Source organism: Crocodylus porosus, unplaced genomic scaffold (assembly GCF_001723895.1).
Source record: "Crocodylus porosus isolate Cpor-Errol unplaced genomic scaffold, CroPor_comp1, whole genome shotgun sequence".
NCBI classification, from domain to species: domain Eukaryota; kingdom Metazoa; phylum Chordata; order Crocodylia; family Crocodylidae; genus Crocodylus; species Crocodylus porosus.
The window spans coordinates 55,217,547-55,243,331 of NW_017728907.1; the positions used below are offsets into that span (position 1 = coordinate 55,217,547).

The window sequence follows — 25,785 nt, forward strand, 5'->3', positions numbered from 1 at the left end:
CCAAAATAAGGCGGAAACTCCTGGGCTAGGTTCAAGCCGCCTGGGCTGCCCCGGGGTCACACCCAGCTGAGGACCAGCCCCCGCGGCTTCGCTCCGTGAAGCGGGTTGCTTCGCCCTCCCCGGCTAAGAAAAAAAAAGATGCCGGGTACACACGGCCCTCGTTACTGCTGCTGGCTAATTGCATTTCTTTGGTGGCTCTTGCCGTGAGAGCCTCGGATTCTCGCTCTGCTTTTTTTTTTTTCCAAAGCAGGCTGCACAAGAATAATCCCCGCCCGTGTAGCATTATCGTCGCCCCCCGTCCGCGTTTGAGCCGGTTATTTTCTGGCAACCGCCTTCCAGAGGCGGAGGCCCTCGAGCAGGCGGCTGGAGGCGCTGCAGGGAGCAGGGAGGCTCTGGGGGCTGGGGTACCAGCCGCGTTTGTCCATGGGGTTTCTGTCCACCTTGCAGCCTTGCTGAACGAGGCCGTATTTCAGTTTCCAGCGAACTGCCAGGACGCGGTCGTGGGCCTGAGCGGCGAAGACGCACACGGACGCCTCGGGGTCATGCATCAGGGCGTCGAGAGCTGGAGCCACGGGAGAAAGTCGATCAGAAACTGCCGAGCTCTCATAATAATCACCGATATCTAGAGAGGGAAGGGGTCTCGGCCTTGCCGCTCCAGCTGCATGAAAGTCCCATCCTAAGACTTCTGCTCAGATTCTCCACCTCCTCCCACTCATCTGTACAGGAGTCTGAAGGACCCCCGCAGCACGCAACTGTACCACCAGTTACACGACTTATGTGGCACGGCCTTGCCCTGCTCAAAGCTGAACATTTAGTGGCTGCATCCTTAGGCTTAGCCCTGAAGAACTTGCAATAACTGGAAGGCAGAACCCAAACTTTGCCTGCCTGAAGTCAGGGGGCTACTATATGAGCACAGGAGCAAAAGTGAAAAGAATAGGTAGAGAAGGAAAAGGTATTAGGACCATTTATAAGGGTACTGGGATTTATGGGTGCTTGGATGTTATTGTCAAGTCCCCTATGATTCAGTGGTAGCATCCTTGTCTACCACACAGGAGACCTGGGTTCGATTCTGAGACACTTATACAACTACAGCCATGGAGGCACCGAATGTCTAGACTCAGTCTGGTCTTCGGATTTGGCCTAAAGGGAGGATGGAAGGTCTGGGCAGCCTCCACCCCTCCAAAAATTCATCCCCAGGCATGTGCGTTGAAGGTCTGGGTGGCCCTCATGCATACACCATGATCCAGGAGGATTAATAGTTGCCACCATATTATTGTGATGCTCACAAGAAGAATACCTAGATGGGCAGGCTCTCCAAGGAACCTGTTAAATGACCTTGCTATGCTCAATTCTTTTCATTGGGGCAGAGAAGGAAGTTTTTAAGAGGAATTTAACGTTAAAGCGTAGGGGGAAGAGGTAGAGTCAGACCATTTCAAGTGCTATTTATAATTCCTTTGCATAGAGTACAGCTTTGTGGGTATATCAATCCCAACATCTTCTCAGATGCACAAATACTCATTCAAAAGGGCAGGCGTCTACATATGAGGTTTTTACTTACCATTGCTTATGCTATTCAAGTCTTCTTCTGTCATCCTTTTGTCCATGTGCACAACCAAGAACCCTAAACATACCATTAAAAGCAGTGAATTCCCCTTTCTCCTCCATTCATTCTCCACTGGGGACTTCACTTCTAAAGTTTTTATCTTTCATAAGGAAAATCCCTCAGATATTTGGACAAGTTCTAAAATCCTGAGACACACAGGCTGATGTGGGGGAGGGCAGCACCTTGTTCAAAGCCCAAGGAAGTCAACATGAAGCCTTTCAACTTGCTTCAAAAGGCTTTGGATTGAGGCCATACCAAGAAGTTAGCTTTTAAGAGAAGGGCACACATTCTTGGAGAGGAATTCTCCCTGAAAAGACAAAGGTGTTTTGGGGATCCCACCAGGAGCAGATGCCAACTGGAGAGCTCTTTGGGCTATTTTGTTAAGAGCATGTGGTTAGGGGTTAAGAGCATTTCTGTATTAATGTAGCATTCAATCCCAGAACATCAAGAAATCATGACATCTGGACAGAACCAGTTGATTTGTGCTGCCAGATGAAACCCTGCAGACAAAGGACTTGTGCTAAAGAAAATCAAATTCTTTTGCGCTTACCTATGAATGTGGCTGCAGCCGTTCGTAAACAAGGCTCTGCACTTTTAAGGTAAATTTGACTCTGCAACAAAAACCTTTGGATATTTTTCTCATGTTTCTTCACCTAAGGCAAGAAATGTCAGAGGAAGGTCCTCCATAAACTTCTCACATACTCAAAGCCTGATAAAGGCTTTGACTGTGCTACTTCTTCAGTATTAACCTTTAACTTATCAATGCACAATTTTAAGAAAGATCACTTACAAGGTAGTGGCATATTTTATCCACATCCTCTTGATGGTTGTGCCAGGCCTTCCTGCTACCAACCTGCTTGGGAAGTTTCCAGTTCATGAGTCGAGAACATTCATCCAAAGCTTTCTTACATTTCTGAAAGAAAAGATGGGAGTCGCAGCGTTTCAAGGAGCTGAGTACTGTAAATATCATCCAATTCCTAATAATGGGCTATGTGTGGGAGAACTTCCCCTGTGCAAGTGTTGGATGGGGAGCTCTAAGTTATCTCTACAAAAGAAGGATCAGGAGAAAATCCTCCTTTGAAAGACGGTGCTGGAGAAGCATCTGTCTGGAGATCTCATGGATTTAGGTTCTTTGGTATGGGGATATAAGTGATTATAGGAACTGGCCTCTGCCATGTCAGGGTTCCCCTCTTGCAGGTGCAGAAGTAACGGGATAAAGCTGTTCAAGATTTCTTCCTCCTTGATAAGTCTCTGACTCTTCTTCACCTTCTTGAGTATGCTCCCAAAAAGAGAAATGGCAGCACAGCGCACACTCTCTCTGTTCTGTGAGCGATACAAAGAGAGGAAGTCAGGGGCAGAACGTTTAGTGAGCAGACAGTTCTCTTCATCCTGTTTTATGAGGGAAATGATAGGCTCGGTCTGCAATTATAGCTGCTCCCTCTTATATGAACTATGAGATGCTAAATAATTTTCAGTGATACTGTTTTTTCAGGAGAAAATTGGGTTTTTGCTGACCCAAAATGTGTTATCAAAACCAGCTGTTTCACATGGAAAAAACTCTCTCCCCATCAAAGTGTTTTGACTGAAAGTGGGGTTGTTGGTTGTAGCTATGTTGGTCTAAGGATTCAGGCAGACTTGTTTCTTTGGGTAGATGTGATATCTTTTCTTCAGCCTCGGCTGAAAATGAAGATTTTAGCTGAAACTGGAAGTTACAGTGGGGCACGGGAGTTGTAGTTTGGTCCTGCCCCTACTCTTCCCTATGGGCTGGGATGACTAGCTGGACTCTGTTTCTTAATGCATCGTGACCTCCTCTTCTAGCAAAGGGAAGCTGCGTAATGCAGCCAATATTATCAGGAACTGACTGAGGTCCACATCCTTCACAGTGTGGAGTCCCCTCAAGTCCTACTGACCTCAACAACAGAAGTTGAAGGCACTCTGCATAGGATTGGACCAACAGCAGTGTGTGCGTACAGTAAAAGCTATAAGGATTCTTTCTTCAAACTCTGCTGTTCGTTAGGTTGTCCAGTGTAACAGCATGTCTCCTGAGGCATGCATATATACTGCACCATGAATAGGAATATTTCCACATGCTACAGCAGAGCATAACTTGTTAGACACTACTTTAACATAGGTTGGTGCCTCCAGTTCATAGACGCAGAGGCAGCTATAGTGGGACAGGATACAAGATAACTCTGGACGGGGTAGAAAGTGAGGATGACACTATTCTACTTCCATTCTTCAATAGAAATCACTACTGGTTTTCAGCAGAAATGTTCCTCTGCTTCTCCTCCCCCATTGCTACCCCGCACTCCTTCCTTACATCATCAAAGAGCTGTTGAAGAGGGTCGGTGATGCATCCAGGAAAGCTCGCTTCATCCAGGCCACTGAGAATCGTCTCAATGTCAGCAAGAGCCTCGACAACCAGCCTCCCATCAAGTCCATGTAAGCTGTTTATCATGGCTGGCACTGGGATTGCGATCTCCTGCAGAGAACTTATTTACTAAAAACCCACCAACTATTCCCTACTGTATAGTTCAAGATTGTGTCTTCCAGTTTTAACTAAAAACAACGAACAAGATTCAGCTTAACTTTCCTAGAAACCTTCTAAACCCAGAGGAACCTCCCAAAAGAGTGGCAGGTTCTCTTAAAATAGGCTTTCATTCACTCATTTCAATTCACCAGCAGTAGGTTTTTTGGGCTGACAGTTACTCTAGACTTATTTTAGTGCTACTGGAACTATTACACTGGCTTTCATTGGGTCAGGGAATGGACTCCATCCCTCACCTTCCCTGTCCAGTTGGCCATGATGATCAATCCTCTGACACACAATGCCCGGACAACTGGATCCAGATCAGTCAGTCCCTTTGTTAGTCGGATCACAGAATATTCCTGTGGGAGCCGCTTAGCTTGTGGCATCTGAAGAAGCTAAGAAAACCAAAGGGCAGGTCAATGATAAGCTGTGGGCCGATGGCTGTCGATCTGAACCTGTGCTGCACAAATTCCTCACATTCCTGCACAAAGGGCTATAAAGGCTCCAATGTGCATGAAGGCAACAAGCCCACGCTCACAAGAGGATGAAGCCACCCACAGCGTCTCTTGGATTTCCTTGAAGACCTCTCATGCATACCAGCTTTCTCCAAACACTCAGATATACCAGATCCTTGGAGAAGCAGACCAGCTGGTCAAAAAGGAAAGATGCAGGTGGCGCTTTTGTCTCACTACAGAGGTAAGCTAATGAATCTTACCTCAACAAAGAAGGCCAGCGCAGTGAGTCTGTGACACTCATCCCCCCGTTCAAGGAATGGGACTAGGAGGTACAAGATCTTCCAAAGCTCAGAGCAGCCATGGTGGAGCATGGTTCTGTGGCAGCAAACAGATACTTTTATTACTGGGCAGGAAAGTCTGGTCTTCAGCAAGTCACTAAAGGCACCTGGCTGAAGGGAAGGGCACCGGCAAGTCCTTGTCTCTTACCTGGCAAGCTGGCCCACCCCACGGTAGTGCTCCTCAGGGCTAGCAAGCAGTTCCCAGCCTCCATTCAGCTCCACAACGGCAAGCTCACACACATGTCCTGTCTTTAGGAGAAGGAGCTTTACTGTCCTTATCACCCACCTGAGTACAGAGCAAAACCAGAATTGAAGGGTGGCATCAGCCTTGCTCGTAGTAATCCTTTATCCCGTGTATCACAGTTGGTCACACACACTATACTGCACTGCAGGGTAACAGAGATGTCAGGCCCAACCCTAGACTGCATTGCAATCTTCAGGCACTGTGCTAGGATGGCAAAATTGATTGTGAGACACTAAGCCACAGCAACTGGCAGTGTCTCACATTCTGCTCTAACGGATCCATCAAGCCCAACCCTGAATCGCACATGTGCTGGACACACATCAGTATAACTCACATATTGTGCCCGAGCCTGCAGAGCACATGGATAGTATAATGGAAGCATAAAGACCCATCAGGCATGGCACACAACTGCTATAACAAATGCAATGAATCCGATGCCCTGTACCGCGTGCCCTGCGTACAAGCTACTGGGATTGGGGGAGTCCATGCCAGCATTGCACACACTGCATACAGGCTATTATAACTGACACATGGAGTCCATCCTCGCCCTGCGTGCAATGTGTACACATGCTGCTGTAACAGGCATCATGCCCAGGCCTGTGCTGCATGGATGCTACTATAACCAGGATGGGGAGCCCAACATCATATGCTAATCCTAAGTGTTCTGCACATGCAATGAGCTGCGTGATCACATACTATCAATGACATAGCACACATGTGCTGACCTGTCTCTTTTATGTATGGTACTGGAATATCGAGGATGGCTCCCTGTGGTGTGAGTAGATGGAAAGCACGTAGCTATAAGTGAGGTTCTTGCCCACAAGAGTGATGATGATGCAGGTGATGATGGTCTGTGCTGCACAGCACCCAAGAACCCCACTCGTTAACTATGGTGCAAGGTGTTGTACAAACACAAATGCAGGATGACTTCTTTCCCCAAAGACTTTCCAACCTTGGCTGGAAGCTGCCCGATGAAACAGTGAAGGGTTGCCAGTCAGCATGACTGAAACAGCATCAGCCAGGGCTTCTTGCAGGTGTCACTACCTTCGGTGTTTCTTTCAGGTGTCAAGGCAAAGGCAAGCCCTCGGAAGACATCTGGAGGAAGATTGTGAGGCAACCCCGCAGCTGGATACCTCCAATGCTTTGCTCATGGGAAGGGGCAGGGAAGGAGCTGGCTTGGAAATGGAACAAGTGGAAGATGAAAACGGGCATCACAGGCCAATGAGAGAGGAAGGTGTTGTTTTGGTAGCACAGGGGAGATGGTGGGGCACTGCGAAGAGCCTTCCCAGTGCAGGCAGGCAGCAACTTTGTGCAACACAACCCTGGCAAGCAGGGAGCACAACAAATTACCAGGTAGGGGTGAAGATGCACAACAAATTACCAGGTAGGGGTGAAGTCATTCCTGTGCGGCAGGCTGAGCCCACTGCAGTAGTGCACCTGGACGAGCAGGGCCATCAGCAGGCGAGGGAAGATGCGTGTCACGGCGTCTTGGCACTTGGTTAAGCACAGCACCTCAAACAGAGCATTAGCAGCCTGAGGGAGAGAAACAATCACAGCCGTGATACTCGCCACCTCCGTCCCATGCTCCTTGTCCCATTACCCACCCCCCCGGCTGTGTGCAGCCAAACAGGATAACTCTGCAGCAAGAAGGGCGGGTATTGTCCTGTCCTGGTGCTCCATAGCTCTAGGATTGCTGCTCTGCATCGCTAGGCAGGAAGCCAGGGTTTCCTTTCCAAAGGGGAGGCAGCAGGCTCTAATGGACAGAGGCTCTGGTGACCTGATGTTTTGCTTTGGCTCTGCCACAGGTCAGCAAGGTGACTGTGGGCAAGGCCCTTCCCCAATCTGTGCCTCTCTTTCCCCACCTGTAAAATAGGCACGGCACTACTGACCTCCTCTGAGAAGTCCATTGAGATCTAGTGGTGAAAAGTGTTAAGAAAGAGCCCAATGGTCCTTTGGTCCTGCTGGAGCAGGGGGCAAGAAGGTGGGGGCACGGCATTGACCGATGAGGAGAGGGAAACAGGAGGGGGGCGAGGAGGGGAGTCAGGATATGGGGGTGTTGCAGAGATAGGGGGAAACTAACTGCTCTGCTCGGTGCCTGCCTGGGGAAGACAGGGAGAAATGGCACAAGTGACCTGTTCAGATGATAAGGTTGCAGCTTTGCTGGGCTCCAGAGGCACCATTGTCCAAGCCCCCTTGTAGGGGGGTGGTGTCTGGGAGATGCAGAGCAGCAAAGGGTAAGGGACTGGACAATGGGCATTTTCAGGGCTCCACAACAAATTCAGTGGAGCAATCCCCATCCCTCCCAGAGGTGGTTCTCTGGAATCTATCCCTCAGTCGCAGATCAAGGATCTTTCACCTCGTTGCGGGGAGAGGAGAGTCGTGTGCGAAAGGCTCTTTATGGCTATTGGCAACTTACGGCTATTGGCAAGATGGAGGCTGCCTTCCCCGTGACCCTTGGCCGCTCTTGGAGTTTCTTCAACAGCATGTCCAGCAGGTGATAGATGTCACGCTTCACCTCCATTTCAGCCAGTGCTCTCCACATCCCCACTGCATTTCTACAGGGTCAAAAAGATCATCCCATGAGGGGTGAGAGGCTCATAGCTCTGCCACATTGCAATGTGACTGGACAAATGGCCACCCAGGTAGGGCTGGGGGCTCCAGTGGGAGTCCATCTCAGGAATCATAGAAAGAGACCTGTTTGCTAAAGCAGTAAGAGTCCCACGTCCCATCCCTGTGATGTATTGTGCTGTCAGAGCTGATTATTTTGCAGCCGCTGACTGTCATATGTTGTTTTTGTTTTAACCCACAAGCAGGTCACATGTGGGACCATCCGCACAGGTGATGCCAGGTTCACCTGGTTACACTCTGGACCAATGGCCAGGTCCTATTCTCTCTTAAGCCTCCAAAAGTGGAACTTCGGTATTCATATTTCCAAAGTGCGATTCTAACCTACCCACCTGGAGTCACTAAAAAACTTAGTGCATTAGTTGTGTGACATGCCTACACCTAGCCTTGAGACCAAGTTACAGAAAGGAGAGAGGAGGAGGGTCCAACCACCCATAGCATGATTTTGTCTACACAGATGTGGTAGTGGTGAGTCCCAGATCAAAAGGGCTCAAGCACACTCCAACCGCACTCATCCCACTGGTGCACTCCAACCCTGGAAGTATGCCCATGAGGGCACGCCTGATTTTTAGAGCTCAGACTAGTCTTATGCCAATGGAACATGCTACTTACTCCGATATAAAACCTCCCGATACTGGGAAGGATCATCAGGGACGCAGTATTGAGCAACTATGGGAACATGCACAATCTTCAGGTCACCTTCATGGTGGGTTCAGAGTCTGGGTTTAGGGATAAGCATGAGACTACTATGCCAATGGTTTTAGCTGATTGCCTCCTCATGGCTACAGGCATGTCAGCACTGATTGTGTCAGCTCTGCTGGCTGCCTTGAGTACAGTAGATCGGGAAGTAGGGTTGACACAGCTGTGGTCCTGAGAAACAAGTGGTTTTAATCTAATCTATTTTTTTCCCAGTTGCAAAATTGAAGCATTTGAACCTGAGATCAGCAGCCCCAGCACCTGGAGGGCCCACTGCTCGGAAGTGCAGAGGTCTATTTTTCAATCGTGGTCACTTGCCTGTATGGCCAAGCACTCATTGTGTTTGGTGAGGTGAGGTGCCTGTGCTCTCATCCCAGGGATTTATCCTGGTCTGCTTACCTCAAGAAAGTGATTTCTATGCATCAAAAGGCTCAGCTAGTAAATATGTTGGGCAGCTGGGCAACTCTGTGATTTCTGCCTTTGTGATAATGGAGAAGACAGGATGAGATGGGAACTAGTGCTGCAATCTTACCAAGGTAAGAAAGACATTATTCACATAACCAGGTAGCCATTACCAATCTGAGGCTTCTCAGGAGGAACAGGGTTAAGGAACCTCAAGGAGAGAAATTGCTGTATCCAGGCCACTGTGAAGTCCTGTACCTGTCCAGGGGCAGCTGGCAATTTAGAAGGCCTGTTGTTACCTCTTCCAGAAAATCATGAGCCAAGAGGCATAAGGCCATCATTACTTCCTGCCACTTGTGGGGATGACTGATGGTGCTGAGCTGGGAGTGGAGCCTGCCCACAATCTCTGGCACCTAGAAGAAAACAAGACCATTTAGAGGCACTGGCCAGGGTGTTGCTTTCAGAGTAAGAATAAGGATGTATGCTATCAACAACAGCTATCCTCCTTTCTGGAGGATGCAGAGGCTGAATTGTAGAAGCCAGCAGTGAGGAAGACCTCAAGGTCATCTCAGAAAAGATGCCTGTGCTTCCCAGTGCAGCCTCCCTAGATTCCAGAGCAAAGGCTCAATCTTCAGTTTTAGACAGTTCACTTGCAGCCCACACCACACAAGAAATGCAACGCTGGGAGTATCCCACTTACAACACCCTAGGATATAGGGATTTAAATGTTCCCTGGCGCCCAAAACCCCCCTACCTTTGTCTTTAAACTGTGCTTGAAGTTCTTCAGGATTGCATTCAGGATGGCCCTGGATGCTTCACTGATCTCCTCACGGTGTTCCCGTAGGTTTTCCACAGCTACCAGTAAAAGGTCTGTCATCTGGTCTGGAGTGAGAAATTGCCCTAGTTCCTGCAGTGGGGAGAAGGGTGGGATCCAAGCAAAAGCAGCAGGGTGGAAGATGCCCTGGTTAGACGTGTGCTCTGAAACTGGAATCACAGATAACAGGAGTCTAAACAAAGCTCTGTTTGGTCTCTCTGGGCCTCCTGGTTAGACGGCTCCAGCAGACCTCATGGGTTCCCAAAGCTGTGATACCAGGCCTGGATTTACTGACAATGTTATCAGACCATCACCTATGGGACTATGAATTCACTGTCTGAGGCACCGCAGTAAGGATTTCCTATGTGCAGCATGCAGTCTTGGACATTAGCTTTTGAAGAGACAGAGTACACAAAAAATCTGGGTCCAAAAAAATACTTGCAATTTCGTGGGCCATTGCCACATCTGGTCATTCAGACAGCTCACCAGACATCTTTTGCGCATAGTGAAAATACCCAAATTGCTTAACAACTTTCTCTTCCATTGAATTTGACCCATCATATCCCATACTTGCTGCATTTATTTATCCTTTGACTTTCTCCTGATCCATGTGCTTGGGATACTGTAACCAAACACCCTTTGATTTAGGTGGGGCTTGGAACAACCAGTTTCGTAAAGCCAGCCAAGTTTCAAAGACATTTGCTTTCCAGTTTATGGAGCCTTAACAAAGATAGGCAGTCTCTCTTGGGTAGCACGAAAGAGAGAAGTATTACATTGGAGAGGGGCTCTGATCTATGCTTGGTCTGGTATTTTCCACTGATGGTGGGGAGAGGTGTGTGTGTGTATCATTTGTTGTTTTTTGGACAGAAAGTCCAGATCGGGAGAAGCAGAAAATTTCCATAGGAAGTAATTGAAACATTTAATTTGAAGTAACTTCAACATCAACCCACCCATGTCCACCAGTACCGCCAGGACAGTAGCCTTTTCTGATTACCCTCAGATTGCTGTGTTGACCTGTAGTTTGAGTGCTTCAAGCCTTCATTTTCCTCTATGGACAAAGTTTCTTGGGGCGTGTGTAGATTAAACAAAATTTGGATAGGAAGCTATTTCCTATGATGCACGGTCTGGCTTCTCCTCTGCCTGAATTATGACCATATATGTTCCAGGACACGTACAGAAGGATGAGGGCATAAGACATCCATAGCCACACAAGGAAACACAGGCCTCTTGAGACCCCACAAACTGCCTAGGCAGGCTCAACTCAATGTCAACCAAATTGAATTGAAGCATTTTGACATACTAAAATTGAAAAATATTGGAACTCCTTGTATTGTGAAAATGGTGATATCTTGACTTTTCATCCTTTCCAAGAACACATTCTGATTTTTTACCTGGTCTGCATATATGTTCATAGAAAGGGTCACCCCATCCCATGCCTTGATCAATTGGCCATACACTGAGAGGTACCAGGAATGCGTATGTGTCGCAGAGCACGCGGGTGCCTTGTGCCTAAAAGCAGAAATGGCAGGAGACCCCTAGTGGTGAGAAGGGGGAGGCTCAACTGCCAGTCACCAGGGCAGCACAGATGCTGGTTGCCAGGGAAACCAAGGGGGTCAGCTGACAGGAAGGGGCAGGGCTTGGCCCCTTCTTAAGCCCAAGCATAAGGCCAGGAGGGCAGTTCCTCCTCTGGTAGCCAAGGAGTGAGGAGCTCAGCCAGCGTGGACAGAAGGCCAAGGTTTTGTTGCCTGAGTATCCGCGGGTTGCTGTTGCCTGGTAGGGATTAACTGTTTGTCTGACCGGACAGTTTAGTTTTATGTTATAGCCTGGGGGCTTTGTGTTTTGTGTTTACTGTTTAACCGGAGGACTGGGTGAGGGTATTAGGGGTGGAGGAGGCCTCATAGCATGGGGTTTCCTGGTGCTGGAGCCACGGTAGCGTGGGGTTTCCTGGTGCTGGAGAGGGTGCAGCATTGTTTGGGGGTGCATTGGCCCCAGCCCTGGAGTGAGAGGGGGCAGCAAGGAGCCCCAGAGCTAGAGGGGGCAGTGGGGGGCCCCAGAAGTAAAGAAGAGGGCCAAGGCATAGGGAAACCATGTCATGTACCATCTGCGAGGCTTGGGCTGCGGTGTAGGGGAGGAAAAAGGAGCCGCAGATAGTGCCCCTGACACTGGACATATAAAGAGGGCAGCCTCCCGCTAATTACATCACTCAATCAATTAAGATCAAGGCATGGCAGGCGAGTAAGCAGGCGGTTAGCCCAAGACAGGAAGGTAGAGCCACCAACAGAAAGGCTCCAGCGCGCTATCCCTGTTACAGCATGCCTTCAAGAATCTGCTTCAGCACTGAGGATTTACCTTAATGATTGTGCAGATGTTTTCACATGCTCTCGTGGGTTCATATGTTCCCAGACACTCCTTATAACTTTGATGTAGTTCTGCTTTTATAGCCATTGAATTATTCTTGTGTTCTAGGAGACAAACACCATGTTCAAGAACACTCCTGATTTTTGCATTTAAACAATTCACATCCCTGAACTGTACCTGCTCTGCAGACTGGAACCAAAAGTACAACAGAGAAGCAGGCCTTTTGTGTAACAATCCTGAACATAGTAAATACATAAATACAAGGGGGAGGAGGATACATTGGTGGACTCCTGACAGGTTTATGTAGTGAATTAGAGAATATTCTTTACTGATTTCTTTTCTTCAAAACAGTAGACAGTCACCGTGACCTTCAGGTCACCTCGTTTTTGTGACATACTCTGTCCTGTCCCTTTTCTGGAGAACATGGAGGTTTTAAATTAAACCATCACTTCTAGCTTTATGGAAGAGCACAGCTGCTATCTAGTAGCTACTTTCAGGGGTTTTTTTTATTGCCACCATCCCCATAGTCTCTCTCAGACCTCCTAGGTAAAATCAATAGCAACAGCTATTAGACTCTCATCTACAGATTTGCTGGGGTCTCTTTATAGGACCCAAGAGGAAAGACAGTCTTCCTGTTAGATGCTCTGTTCTAGCCTAGCTCTGTAAGAAAGCACCACTATGTAGGGGATTCATCACTTGTTTGGAGTTAGTGTTTGGGTGGAAGGATGTTTTGGATGGTCTCTGCTTACCTTTTTGGCACCGCATGAGGGTGTAGAGGAAAGACAGGCTTTCCATAGCTTGGGGACCAATCTCCTGCACATAGTCTCCAGTGCGAAGGGCCAGTAGTCCAATCAGGACCCCCAGCTTGGGGAACTCGGGTGACATCTAAATGAAATTGAAGGGGACGGAGGAGTCAGTGTGCATCACTTTCATGGACCAGAAGAGCCCATAACCCCTGGCAATTCATGTCCCATCAAAGGGAAAGACAGCACAGCCTAGAGCAGAGGTTCCCAAAATGTTACTTCTGAAAGGCCAATTCCAAGGGGCAGCCTGGGGCAGCCTGGGGCAGGGGGGCGCGGAGAACGGCTGCATCAAAGGGGCTTGTAGGCCATGCTTTGGGAACCTCTGTTTTGGAGCCACTGTGCCTCTTCTCAGCTCCCAGGGGTCAGGGACCACTCACACAAAACTCAGGATGGTCGACTGCAGCTTTTAACAAGTAGAGGCTGGTGTCCACAGCTCTTAAGCGCTCATGAAACTTTTCTGATCTCATCCAGGGGACCAAGTGCTGCACAGATAGATAGAGATGGCCAGTGTTAACACCTGGCTGAGTGAGATACTTGCAACAGTGCATTCCAGATGTTGTTCTCCGTGTACGTCTGCAGCAGGGCAGCAGAGAACTGAATCTCACCACTGAGCAATAAGCCCTGTGAGACAAACCCAGGCAGGCCCTTAGCAGTGTGGTCAGGACCTAGGCTTCTGACATGCTTGAGTGTGGTGCTTTGGGGCCTGCGCTTCTCCTCACATCTGCAGTTGGCATATGGGGAGTGGGTGGACAGGGCCAGGAGTACAGTCCTGGCACCACAGTGGTGTTCTCTGAATCACGGACAGACTCCCTGTGACTCTGACTGCTTGTGGCTTCCTCTTAGGATTTCAATGTCACTGAAAATTCTCCCATCCTACAAAGAGGTCAACCCTGCCTTTGTGCCACCAGGCTCACTCCTGACTTCACAGTGGTTTTAACACTGTCCTGAGCCAGCTGTGTTACAAGACTGACGCAATAATCCACCACCCCAAAGGGATGGTTCATCAGCTCTGATCCATGGGAGACCGAGATCTTATAATCCTCATCTTCCCTGGATCCCACACTCTTTCCAGGAGGGAAGCAACAGTGTGAGCCTCCACTAAGCATCACTGAAGCTTTCTGTAAAGGAGTGGAGAGGATGTTTCCTCTGACTTTCTTCCCATCTGTCTGATTTTGAACCAGCCAAACCACCTGGTTGACTCTCTAGTCAATGATCCAGAGCCTGAGCCTGAGCCTAGAGACTCAGTTTTTATTTCTAAGATGGTCTCTAATTCAGGGGAGGAAGAGTCTTGCTTTCATTTTCCAGAAAGATGGACTGAAGGGAAGAGAAATCACATGTATAGAGAACATAGGCAACCTCCCAAAAGGCTACAAAAACTCTCCTTTGTCTTGCCTGACACAGAAGACATCCTAATGCCTTGAAGCAACTAACTCCCTCTGAGACTTCTGCTGTACAGACCATTATCAGGCTGAGGGCCTATTCAAGGCATTACTGCAGAAAGTTGAATCCTCTTGTCTTACCCAAGCCCCCTGTATTCCCCCAAGAAGACGTCATTTCTTCTGCCTGCTGCTACTTACATCTAAGAGGTTCTGCAGCTCGGCTGTGTTTGGATTCTCTAGCAAGAAGGCTTTCAGCATTGTCTTCAGGCCATCCATAGTCTGGTTATACCAGTCCTGGGGAGGAGGAAGAAAGGCTCAACATTTGAAGTGATGCAGAGCCAGAGAGCACAAGGAATCTGCATAAGGACAGGGAGGAATGGGTCCTTGCAACACCTACAAATAGCCCCCTCCCATTTAAGCTGTTACTGTCAGGAGACCTGCAGGGCACAAGCACAGTGTAGGGAGGGCTTCTTTGCTGAGAATGAATAAGGGCTCTGTCTGCAGCTTGGGAGTGGGCAGAGAAGCAGGGTCATCTTGCTCTTCAGTGGAGAAAAGGACACCACCACCTCCATAGGGTGGAGGGAGCTTCTGGGTTTGTACCGCCAGGCCTGAAGTAATGACTCCCCCAGCCATGGCACTTCAGTCTTATCTGACCTAGAGCACATCTTACAAAAGTATATCCAGCTCTGATGTCCTCCTGACCCCGCCATGTGTCACACACCAGGCACAACCCCTTTACCCACCGTTTACTAGGACATGAAGCTTTTCCTGCCAGCTCTAGGCAAACCAAGTAGGTGGCCTTGCTAACCAAACCAGACTCCTGGATGGTGCACTCAGGAACAGACAAGGAATTACCTTCACAATTGCCCTACTGTTTTTCTCCCACTGCAAAGTCTCCAAGGAGGGAAGGGCAAAGACACTGGCAACGCAGATCCGAATCACATTGGACTTCTCCTTACCCACCAGAGATGGCTTCACTTTGCTAAAAGAAGCATAAGCTCACAGTGAATTATTTTATTGGAGATGCCCTTACACTTTGACTGCTTCACCAATGGAGCAAAAGGAAGGGCAGGGGGATCAGATTATCAGCAAAAAGGAGTGGCATAGAAGAGAAAAACGGAGCAGACTGGCTATCTATTACTGCTTATTATTTGCAAATTCTTAAAGACTGATTGAGATCGGGGTCTGTTGTGCTCGGTGCTGTACATATTCAGAGACAGTCCCTGGCCAAACAAGTTTGCAAGCTCATCAGCTAAGACAGAAACAGCTGGGAGACAGGAAATCTCCACTGTACAGATGATCACTTAGCACCTATAGCAGGGGCGGGCAAAATGCGGGCCAGATGCCAGGCCATTCTATCTGGCCCATGGGGCCCCTACAAAATTTAGAAAATTAATGTTTATCTTCCCCCGTCTGCCTGTCATGCGGCCCTCAATGGCTTGCCAAAACTCAGTAAACAGCCCTCTGCCCGCAATAATTGCCCACCCTGACCTATAGGAACGCAGAGAGCAGTTTGCACCTATAGGCTGTCTATGGGGAAAGCCAGGAAGTGAGTCCCGGTTTAACACCCACTCAAATTCAAGGCCCTTAGGACGCTGGTTAGGATACGCCATGCAGCCAAGCAGTGAACAAGGTGCACGTTCCCCTGCTCTCCCCACAAAGACTTGGTAGGGCCCCTGGAGGAATGAGATTTCTGGCTCTGGGCTTAGGGTGAGAAGTCCAAGTACCTGAGGTCTGCGATAAACAGCATCTCCTGATGGCGCAAGTCACTGGAGCATGCGTCCAGCGAGTCCTGTGGCAGCTCTTTAATGCGCTTCTGCGAATCCCAGAAGAGACATAAAAATCATAGCGAAGAGCCCCATCATTAGCTGCCCCCCCCCCGGCCCACCCCCAAAAGAGGTCGTTTCACCAGCCTCCAGGGCACTGGGAGGCAAAACAATCCCTGGGACAGGCTGGCTACACCCCTAAATCCTGGAGAACAAGGCTGGAAGGGACCTCAAGAGCTCACATCTAGTCCAACCATCTGCTTAAGGCAGGATCATCCTTGACTAAACCATCCCAGCCAAGTGTCCGTATAACCTGCTCTCAAACTGCTGAGGATGGAGACACCACAGGCTCTCAAGGGAACAATCATCATAGTGGAAAAGTACTTCCTAATATGCAACCTAAATCTCCATGGTTACATATTAAACTCATTACTGGTGGTGTTGTCTCTGGTGGACACTGAGAACAATTGATTGCCAGCCTCTGTGTATCAAGCTTTTTTGTATTTGAACGTATCGAATTCCCCATGGTCGTCTCCAGGCAGGACAGTCCCCGTTCTATGTCCACCTGGTTTTATAACATGAGCCCTGGGCTGCTTTCACTCACCACAGCCTGTCTGATGAGCATGAGATTTTGGCTCTCGGGCTGGTTTGCTCTGTTCTCAATGACTTCCCTGCCAACTGCCTTCTCGCATCATGGATCAGCCGAGCAAGGGCAGAACAGGAGATATTAATGTATGAAGCATGCAGACATCAGCCAGGAGCAACTCTTCCCACTTAAAAACCTCCAAAAGAGTAACACATTCTCTGTCATGAAGCACTTACTAAGCAGGCAGACACCCTTCTTGCCTGGATGGCATCAAAAAAATCAATGTATATAGCTGCCCTCCATCCACTCCACCCACATATTCAGCAATCAGATTTAGGTAACTACAAGCATGGAATAAACACCTTGTGGAAATGTGATGAGCATGTGATAAATGTCCAGGGAAACCCAGATTAACAACACATAGACATGCTAAGGGAGGCAAGCAGGTTCCTACCGGATTATTGGAATCGTTCAGGGCCCCCATTTCCAAGGCGCTGTCCTCTTTCTCTATCAGGTCCTGCGTCATTGTCTCATATGCCTCGCTGTGTATTTCTGCATGGGATAAGAATGAGGGCAGACTCCTGTTGTGCCTGAGTGAAGGGTATAGCACTGCCCTTGCTGGCAGATGATGTACTCAGATGGGATTAGGTATTCAAGATGCTCAGTTAGGAATCACAAGGCCTGGGTTTCATTTCTAGCTTTGCTGCCAACTTCCCGTGAGCTTGGGCAGATTACTTTGGCTTAATTCTCCATGTCACCAAGCTCTGGATTTGGTCGGGGAGCTGGTTGTAGCTCAATTCTCAGCTGCCCACTTCTGGTGCAAGATAAAGCCACAAGAGTAGGGAAGGGCATTTTACATCACTGATATAAGGCATCTTAGGAGTAGGGTAGTCCTGCAGTCTATCACATCCATCTTCAATGTTGGTGGGCATGTTGCTAGTATAGGAAATCTATACAGCAAGCCCCAAATGTGGCATCTTGATCTCTCTCTGGGCCTTAGTTTCCCCATCCGCAACATGGAGACAGTAATCATTCCCGTCACAAAGCGGTATTGTGACCACTGAGGTTGGAAGCCTATTAGAGGGGTTAGGCACCTAGGGTGCCTATACATGTGAATCGAGGCTGCTCCAACGCACTGTAATTACAATGCATCAGAGCAAACTCGATTCTGCTGGAGCATGGTAATTACCACACTCCAGCAGACTCCAGTGTCACCTATATCAGTATCCCCGTCCTGAAAAATGACGGCTGGGGTGTTTATTCAATGAGCTTTAGCGTCCCCACTGCCATTTTTTAACACAGGAATGCTGATACATGTGACCCTCTGGGTGCTTTAATGAGAGTGACTCTTAGAGCTGCTCTGATTAAAGTGCCCCCCACCTCCAGCAGCATGTGTATAAATGCCCTTAAATCCCATTGAAAGGCTAAGGGCCTAAGGTATCTCTGAACTTCCCAGCCTGATCAGTGTATGTTGGAACCATATAAACACCTTGTTAGCTAAGACTTAACTAGATCCAAGGCCACTTCTCTAGAAAGCCTTCTGGTCAAGGCACATGTTTACCTGAGCATATCACAGGCACAGGCCTCAGTTTCCCCAGACACAGAGATCCCCACACCTGCAGACACAGGCTATAGCACTGAGTGCTCTAACAGTGTCCTGCGTGATCCCAGTCACCTCTTCCTATAACCTCAGAGGGCCCAGGTGGACCATAAGGACATTGCTCCTTACCTCCAAGGACTAAAGAGAGGGTACTCTCCTCCATCTTTGGGACCCAAAAAGGGTATTCCTGGGATACTGGATCATGATATGATTCCCTGCCTCTTAGGGCTGGATCCACATGCTCTTCCACCCGCGGTTCACTCATGAGATACTGTTGGCTCCTTCTGTTCATGTCGGACACCTTCCCATCAAGCATCAGACTCGAGCGTCTTAAACAGAATCTCCTGCACCTTCTTGAAGATAGGTCTCCACACACATGTGCAGCCTCCCTGTCGCAGCATCAGGAGTGACCATTTGACCTGTTTATTACAGCTCACTATCAATATTCACAGCTGTATGTAAATGAAGTTGTGAAACAAATGATGTCATAAGCAGCACTGAATGGACATGAGTAAGGGAGGCAGAATAGCATCCAGTGCTGCTGTCCTCAGCATTTTGAGCGGCTGTGCAGTCTGCATTGAAACACGCAATACTCTCTTAGACTGAAGAGCTAGGGTGCAATTCATCTCCCAGTGGATTTCATCAAAGGATTCCTTTTGATTTTGATGCGAGTGGAATCCCATAGGGCAATCATTCTCAACCAGGGAGCTGCAGCACCCTTGGGTGTTTTGAGATCCTTTGAGGAGCGCCACAGGATGTCACACAATGTTAACACTGCTACGTGTGCAAACATGATTTACAAGATAAACCCAGAGAGTCCAAAAGGAATCCACAATGGTAGATTCTGACCTGCTGTGAGCTTTCTAAGGTCTCTGCAACAGAAGAATCGCTCTATTATTTTTTCTGTAGTCAAAAACCAAGTGAAAACTAGGAGCTGGCATTTTCCGAGGGGTGCCTTGAGTCTAAAAAGGTTGAGAACCACTGCCACAGGGACTGTCCAGTCTAACCAATGTAGAGCCCTACGAAACAGCCCGATTCCTTTCCAAACATAAACTTCACTTCTCCTTTCACTTCCCTTTCCAGTCACATGTAATCTCCTGGACATTAGCATTTAAAAAATAAGATGGTCTTATTGGGCATTCACACCTGAGCCAGGGGGTCCTGGAACCCTTTCTCAGTGGGGCATTTCACACTGCTCCTACCGTTTCAGGTGCAGTGCTGGAGGATTGAGCCAGACTTTTTTCCTTTGTTTGACAGCGTCCCCAACCCCCTGCTATCATCCTCCTGGAGCCTCAGGCTGTCCTTGGCAAAGCCCCCATTGACATTAGCGGGCGAAAGACCCCAGCCTTTGATCAGTAACAAAACCCGCGGCAGGCGTCTGCTTGCTGTTCCTCACTGTTTCCTGTTGCAGTGAGGTGAGTTTCCAGCTGTCTGCCCCGAGCAATGCTGGTACTCTCCATGCACAACGTGGAATGTTTCCTTCCAACCCTTCTCCAATGGTTCTGCTCATCTGTTTCAGAGCTTGGAGCAGGGGTGGGGGACAGATGGGACTTAAAACTGTGGACACTACAGCCCAAATCTTCAGCTGACATAAACCAGTGTAGCTCCATTCACTTCACTGGTGTTACACAAATTTGTACCAGCCAAGGAAGGCCCTGACACTAGACCATTTTCTCTACCATGCTCAATTTAGGTTTTAAAGGATGATTCCAGTGAGTTGTTTCAATGCTCTAAGTGGCTGAACAGTTAAAAAACAAGAATTAATATATCACAAAAAGGAATTTCACAGCAGCCTACAGGCACTGGGGCCTGGCTTCCGCAGTAGAGAGGCCTATATCTAGTTGGTGGAAATCGCAGAATGTGCATCTTGCTTTCCTGGTCATCAAGAGCCCTTTTGCAATCCCAGGATTACATGAAGGGGACTACCACTGAAAAGGCAGACCTGATCATAACAGTCCCCTCCCTATCCCAACCTCACAAGGGGCATTAGGACTACAATCTGTGGGTACAAGCCAATGTCCTGCACATTCACATTTAAGGTCTGTGTGCTTATTAAGCTTTTAGGTCCTCCCCTAAGCATGAGGCTTTGTTGTGAATAATAATAATAAAGAAAGAATCATTCTCTTCTTAAAGTAAAATCCCCCATCAGGTCATGATTAGATCAGGACAAGATTTCTAGCACCATGCAACACACCATACTGCAAATGACTCAATGATGCTTCCTCTCTAATGAGTGCTGTATTTGGTCCTCAAATGCCTTTTAAAGATAGTACTGAATACATGTTGATGGAATTGGATACACATTAAGACACCAAAGACTGTAAACCAAAATTTAGGGAACTTGCACTTTACTTAACAATTCAATAACACCTTCTTTGGTAAGGAACAAGACCTCTCCGGTGTTCTGACTCCAGACTTCAAACTCAGCAGGTGTATTCAAAACTTTCTTCCCAGCTATTACAACGTACGGGTAACCAAGCATGTTAGCATCTTTCAGTCTTTTACCAATAGTCCAGTGACTCCTGTCATCCAGTATCACGTCCCCTTTAACCTGAGGCACGCCATCAGCAATATCATCGTACAAGCTCTCCATCAGCGCCACTCCCACCTCTTCTCTGCTGCCCTTCTTCGGGGGTATGAGGCAGACCTGGTAAGGGGCAATGAGGGTTGGCCAACGGATTCTGTCTTCTGTAGAAAGCACCTCGACAGAAGCAGCCAGAATCCGAGTGACGCCCAGTCCATAACAGCCCATTTCCGCCAGCACATGTTTGCTTTCGGCATCTTGGAAGGTAGCATTAAAAACAGAGGAATACTTGGTGCCCAGATAGAACGCATGCCCGACCTCAATCCCCTTGGTCTCTGTTAGTTTTCCGTGACAAACCAGGCAGTTGGTCAGGTCAAAGTTTATTGTTTCCGCATTGGCAGAAAAGTTGCAGCCTGGGCAGACCACGAGCCTGTCCTCTCCAGTGCTGGCCGGGAGCTGGAACTCATGAGACATGGTCCCTCCAATGCTGCCCGTGTCCGCTTGGACTTTTAAGACACTAAGCCCCAAGCGGTTAAACACGCTGCAGTAGGCGTCACACACCAGGCTGTAGGTCTGGTGAGCAGCCTTCTCGGAGGTGTCGAACGTGTACATGTCCTTCATGTAGAACTCCCTGCTGCGGAGCAAACCAAAGCGAGGCTTCGGTTCATCCCGAAACTTCCTCGTTATCTGGTACAGCAGGAGGGGAAGCTGCTTGTAGGACAAGGCTGCTTGCGAGGCAACCAAATGTGTAACGATCTCTTCATGCGTGGGCCCCAGGCAATACTCCTGATTGTGTCTGTCTGCCAGTCTGAAGAGCTCCTTGCCCATTATATCCCACCGCCCGCTGGCTCTCCAGAGCTCCGCGGAGTTTAAACTGGGCATGTTGAGCTTCTGCCCTCCAATACCCTGCATCGCTTGGTCGATCACCTGGATGAGCTTCTCCATCGCTCGAACGGTGTAGGGCATGTAGTAATAGCAGCCATTCTGGGCAGGGCAGATCAGGCCAGCCTGCAGCATCAGCTTCTGGCTCCTGCAAGTCAAGTCACCAGGTTTGCTTTCTGGATCCGCCGCGTGGTCCTCCCGAAGATTGAAAGGCTGGAAGAGCTGGGACACAGCCACTCGCCTGGGTCTGGTGGAGCCATCGTGGTGCACCTGGCGGCAGCGCTGCCCTGGCCCGGCATGGGTCGCCGCTTGGGAAAGCAACTCCTTCCACCTCCTGAGCAGCCCTCCCATCTGCGGGCACACGGAGGAAGCCTCCCACCAACCTGCAGCAGGACGCAGACATGAGCATCACGTTAGCGCGGCCCTGGCCACGAGCATCCTTTTGCCTTAGCACCACCCCAACCGAGCGCAAAGGGCTGGAAGAACCACCAAGCCCCGCTCTTCCCTTCCTCCCCCGCAGGGCTTACACGTCACCTCTCACCCACGCAGCAGGAAGACTGTTAGAAGAGCTGTGCGGTCTTACAGACCCATTTTACAGACAAGCAAAGTGAGGCCAAGTGCCTGGAGGCTAGACCCTGAGCTTCCCGGGGGCCAGCGAGATGCACGAGCTGCAGCCAACTCTGGGGTTAAGCGCGGCTCCGGCTCCGGCTCTGGCTCCGCAGGGGGATCCCCAGGCAGCCCGCAAGGAGCACAGGAACCGCGTGCGCATGCGCGGGAGAGCCACCACGCTGCTTCCCCTGCAAGAAGGAAGCGGTCGGGGCCGCCAGCCAATCAGAATGAAAGCGACCCAGTACGTCACGCCGCAGCGCCCTACCCCGGATGAGGATGCGGAAGCGCGGCCTGCGGAGGGAGCATACCATAGAGAGGGCGGCTATGGGGGAGGTTTCCTGCCACCCCGCCTGCCGCTCGGAGGGCAAACTGTGTGATCCTTTTGTTTCCCCTGCTCCCTGGAGCTGGCCGCACAGGAGCGGCATCGCCTCTGGAAACGGGTAGCGACCAAGCTGGGCGCTCTGCCTGCTGCGCAGGGGGTGCTTTGCAAGGCCAGCTCCGAGGGGGCTGCTAGGGTTGCAGTTTAAGCATGCGTGTGCAATTGCAGGGGGCTCTGCTTGCTGCACCCCCTCCCCCCCGGCCCCATGCCTGGTCTGATGCAAACCCCCTTTCCCATTAAACATCAGGCAGTCGCCTTCCCGGCAGCGGGCAGAGCTGTCGATAGCAGCCCAACGTCCCCAAACCACCTGGGCCATCCATGCCACAGCATGGGCATTTCAGGCCTGGCTGTCAGCCCTGCCTGTGAAATGCACCGGGGATTTGTTACTGTCAGGGGAGCACTGCCCACCAGGAAGAAGTTTAAGCCTCCCTTAGAAAGGGAGGGCACTAAAGCAACAGCTACTTTCTTTGGAAATCAGGGATGGGGGCGATGGTCAAAGGCTCAGCCTGAGTGCACCAAGGGGAGACCACGCTGGACAGGGCCCACTGGCACTCAAACGAGTCCAAAGAGCCAGTGGACGTGGCCCAGTAAAACTGCCCGAAACGTGAGTGGACCAAGGACAGGAAAAGAGCCCCACTGTCGATCATGTTGGGGAGCAGGAGGCACGTGGCGCTGTTACTGAAGAGCTGCCGGCGTACAGAAGCTTGCCCCGTAAACCAGGCAGGAGGAAGAGAACGGTCCGAGCGTGCCCAGGTGCTGGTCCCCTGGGCCTTTCATGCCTTTTGCCATGGCTGCCATGTAAAGAGATATGAAGGAAGGGAGTGGGGAACAGATTTAGTGATGGCACAGAGCAGATCAACCAGGCAAGGACACCGTGCCTGACCCCCATGGGAACATGAAAGAGGTTTCAGGGGGGGAAAGAGGACAGTCGCTTTAGGCAGTTACCTCCTGCAAACATTGGCAAGTGGGGACGCTAACAAACCATAGCTCACCTCTTCCCCATTTCTACTTGGGGCCAGGTGAAAGCTACTGAGAAGGGAGTGCAGCGTGTCTAGGTACAGACTGTTGCCCACTGTTGGTCAGGAAAGTATGGGATGTTCAATGCTCAGGACTGGGAAGAGGTTGGAGCTGCAGTTCTAAAATTCTGCCCCTATCTCAGCCAAACCTGTAGGAAGCCAGTCGGCAGCTACGTTGATGCCTCATTGCTGACTTTTATGTGTATTGCTCTGAAACAAGGCAGCATAGTCTTAGGAAGCTGGTGTGCAGTGACCACTGCTTATTAAAGTGACCATAACTAGCTCTCCGTTGCTTTCCATCTCCCACCTGTGGTACCAATCGGTATTCTCTTGGCATCTACTTGGATGCTAAACTGTCTTACTCTCTGTGTAGACGAGTGTTTGCATGCGTGCACATATATCCCTTGGCACGCTGCGGCCCCAGTCTCAGCTGGTACACTCAGGCAGTATCTCAACGCAAAAAATAAAGAACAAGAATTGCTGAAAGGCTTTCAGCCTTCCATAGCAACATGTGAGAAGCTGGAAATCTTGCCCCCTTTTTCATGTTGGCATTGTAGAAATGTCTTTATCCCATGAGAACTCCTGATGGGGACATTTTTATTTACATGTTGCATGCCCAGTCAATATTGATACAGCTGCATGTGATTTTCCTAAACCATCTATGGGTAACAGTGCAAACACACCAGCCCGGCTATTCTGCTCAAGCTGTCTATTTTACTGGTGAGTGAGAAATGGATAAGCAAACATGGTGACCATCATTTCAGACACAGATATAGACAAAGGAGCTCTAAATATAGTGACAGACCCAAGGCCACACTAGAACTTTGTGATTCCTTGCTTGAAAGTTGACTGCATATCCTTCCCCATCCAAAAACTTAAGCCACTGCCATGATCCCATCAAGGGTCAGGAAACAGTTTCAATTGCAAGCAATAGAGGACAGTAGCAGACACATTCATGAATTGATTCATTGAACCATGGCTTTGGCCATGTGAATGCCATCATTTCCATGATTCATGCAATGATTTTCAGAAACTGGGAAGAATCAATTCCAGTCATAATCAGGTAATAATACTTAGTGCTTCATGTCTTTTATCTTCTTAAATTATCAGTATGGGAAGATCCTGAACAGAGAAATAGCAGCCTGCTTTCAACTACAATGCAAACACACCTATTCACTGCAATTGGGCAGTATCTCTTTAAACAATGTGTGAGACATTGTAGAGATTCTAATTATGTTCCTTGTTTTAAAAAGCTACCAGCAAAGCAATGTGAATATAGCCAGGCCTTCTACAGTGTGTCGACTGAGCACACGCAGGTGTTTGGACTCCACTGTGCTCATGTGGCCTTTCTTCTATTACTGTTCCATAAAGGGGAAAAGACACAATACCGTGTCTTGGCTCTTGCCTATAATTCTAATTAAATCATGCCCTACTCTACTTTGCTACACACTGAGCCCTCACTATGATCATGGCAAGCTAATTTTATAGCTGTAAAACTAAAACCCCATTAAAATCCTTTAGAAATCCAGTCAGTCAAGAACGATGGTTGGTATAAAATAGGAGTGTAGATCACAGATATGCTGCTAATACTTACCTAAAGACTCCTGCATCTCTCCTTTTTGCCTCTGGTAAACTGATCCTGTTTGAATTGTGCACTCCCACAGAGAGGGAGCAGGAAATAGTGCCAAGTGTCTGAATTAAAAAAATGCCCTCCTCTAACCTGCAATAAAGAAATGCTCTCCTGTGCATACATCCCCAGGAGGCCTCAAATGCCTCTACACAAATGCTCGTAGTATGGGAACCAACCAAGAGGAACTTATCCTCCTGCTGACGCCAACCCGAACATAGTGGGGCTCACTGAAATGTGGTGGGACCCAACACATGACTAGGCAGTGAATGTCAAGGGCTATAGGCTGTACAGGAGGGACAGGACAGGGGACGTGGTGCCCTACATTAAAGAGGAATACACATCCTCACCAGGTAGCACAGAGTCAGAGGAGGGGCACACGGAAGTGCTCTGGGTTAGGATACAAGGCAGTTGAGGGGAAAGAGACTTAACGGTGGGGGTCTACTGCAGACCACCCAACCAAGGGGAAGAGCTCAACCAGGAATTCTTAAGTCAGCTCACGGAGGTAGTTAGGTCAAGGGACGTGGTCATCTTGGGGGACCTGAACTT

At 49.2% G+C, this 25,785-nt stretch overlaps 2 protein-coding genes across 3 annotated transcripts; both read right to left on the reverse strand.

The window, feature by feature from the left end:
- Positions 1–16: 16 nt before the first annotated feature.
- Positions 17–18,590, reverse strand: MROH7 (maestro heat like repeat family member 7). Its single transcript, XM_019531480.1, has 22 exons — positions 18,329–18,590; positions 17,054–17,151; positions 16,618–16,695; positions 15,975–16,063; positions 15,103–15,229; positions 14,446–14,541; positions 13,246–13,350; positions 12,815–12,950; positions 12,057–12,169; positions 9,648–9,800; positions 9,152–9,306; positions 7,587–7,725; positions 6,552–6,703; positions 5,075–5,212; positions 4,849–4,963; positions 4,388–4,528; positions 3,924–4,085; positions 2,771–2,926; positions 2,394–2,516; positions 2,154–2,256; positions 1,559–1,621; positions 17–562 (listed from the first exon to the last, which is right to left on the reverse strand). Exons 1-22 carry the CDS (start codon positions 18,513–18,515, stop codon positions 315–317), a joined length of 2,877 nt encoding a protein of 958 aa, XP_019387025.1. The 5' UTR covers positions 18,516–18,590; the 3' UTR covers positions 17–314.
- Positions 18,591–20,530: 1,940 nt separating this feature from the next.
- Positions 20,531–22,319, reverse strand: PARS2 (prolyl-tRNA synthetase 2, mitochondrial (putative)). Of its 2 annotated transcripts, none has more exons than XM_019531483.1 (2): positions 22,147–22,319; positions 20,531–21,988 (listed from the first exon to the last, which is right to left on the reverse strand). In XM_019531483.1, exon 2 carries the CDS (start codon positions 21,954–21,956, stop codon positions 20,532–20,534), a length of 1,425 nt encoding a protein of 474 aa, XP_019387028.1. In that variant the 5' UTR covers positions 21,957–21,988; positions 22,147–22,319; the 3' UTR covers position 20,531. The 2 variants fall into 2 exon arrangements, with proteins under 2 accessions (XP_019387028.1, XP_019387027.1); XM_019531482.1 differs by having other exon boundaries at positions 22,140–22,319.
- Between the last annotated feature and the right edge of the window lie 3,466 nt (positions 22,320–25,785).

What these genes read in the sequence shown, in the direction of transcription:
- MROH7 (XM_019531480.1), bottom strand. Translation starts at nt 18,515, where the DNA reads ATGCTTGATGGGAAGGTGTCCGACATGAACAGAAGGAGCCAACAGTAT. An exon ending in CCTCCATCTTGCCAATAGCC is followed by an intron (nt 6,704 to 7,586) that starts GTAAGTTGCCAA and finishes TCTCTCCCTCAG; the next exon opens with GCTGCTAATGCTCTGTTTGA. An exon ending in GGAACCCTGACATGGCAGAG is followed by an intron (nt 2,517 to 2,770) that starts GCCAGTTCCTAT and finishes CTTTTCTTTCAG; the next exon opens with AAATGTAAGAAAGCTTTGGA.
- PARS2 (XM_019531483.1), bottom strand. Translation starts at nt 21,956, where the DNA reads ATGGGAGGGCTGCTCAGGAGGTGGAAGGAGTTGCTTTCCCAAGCGGCG.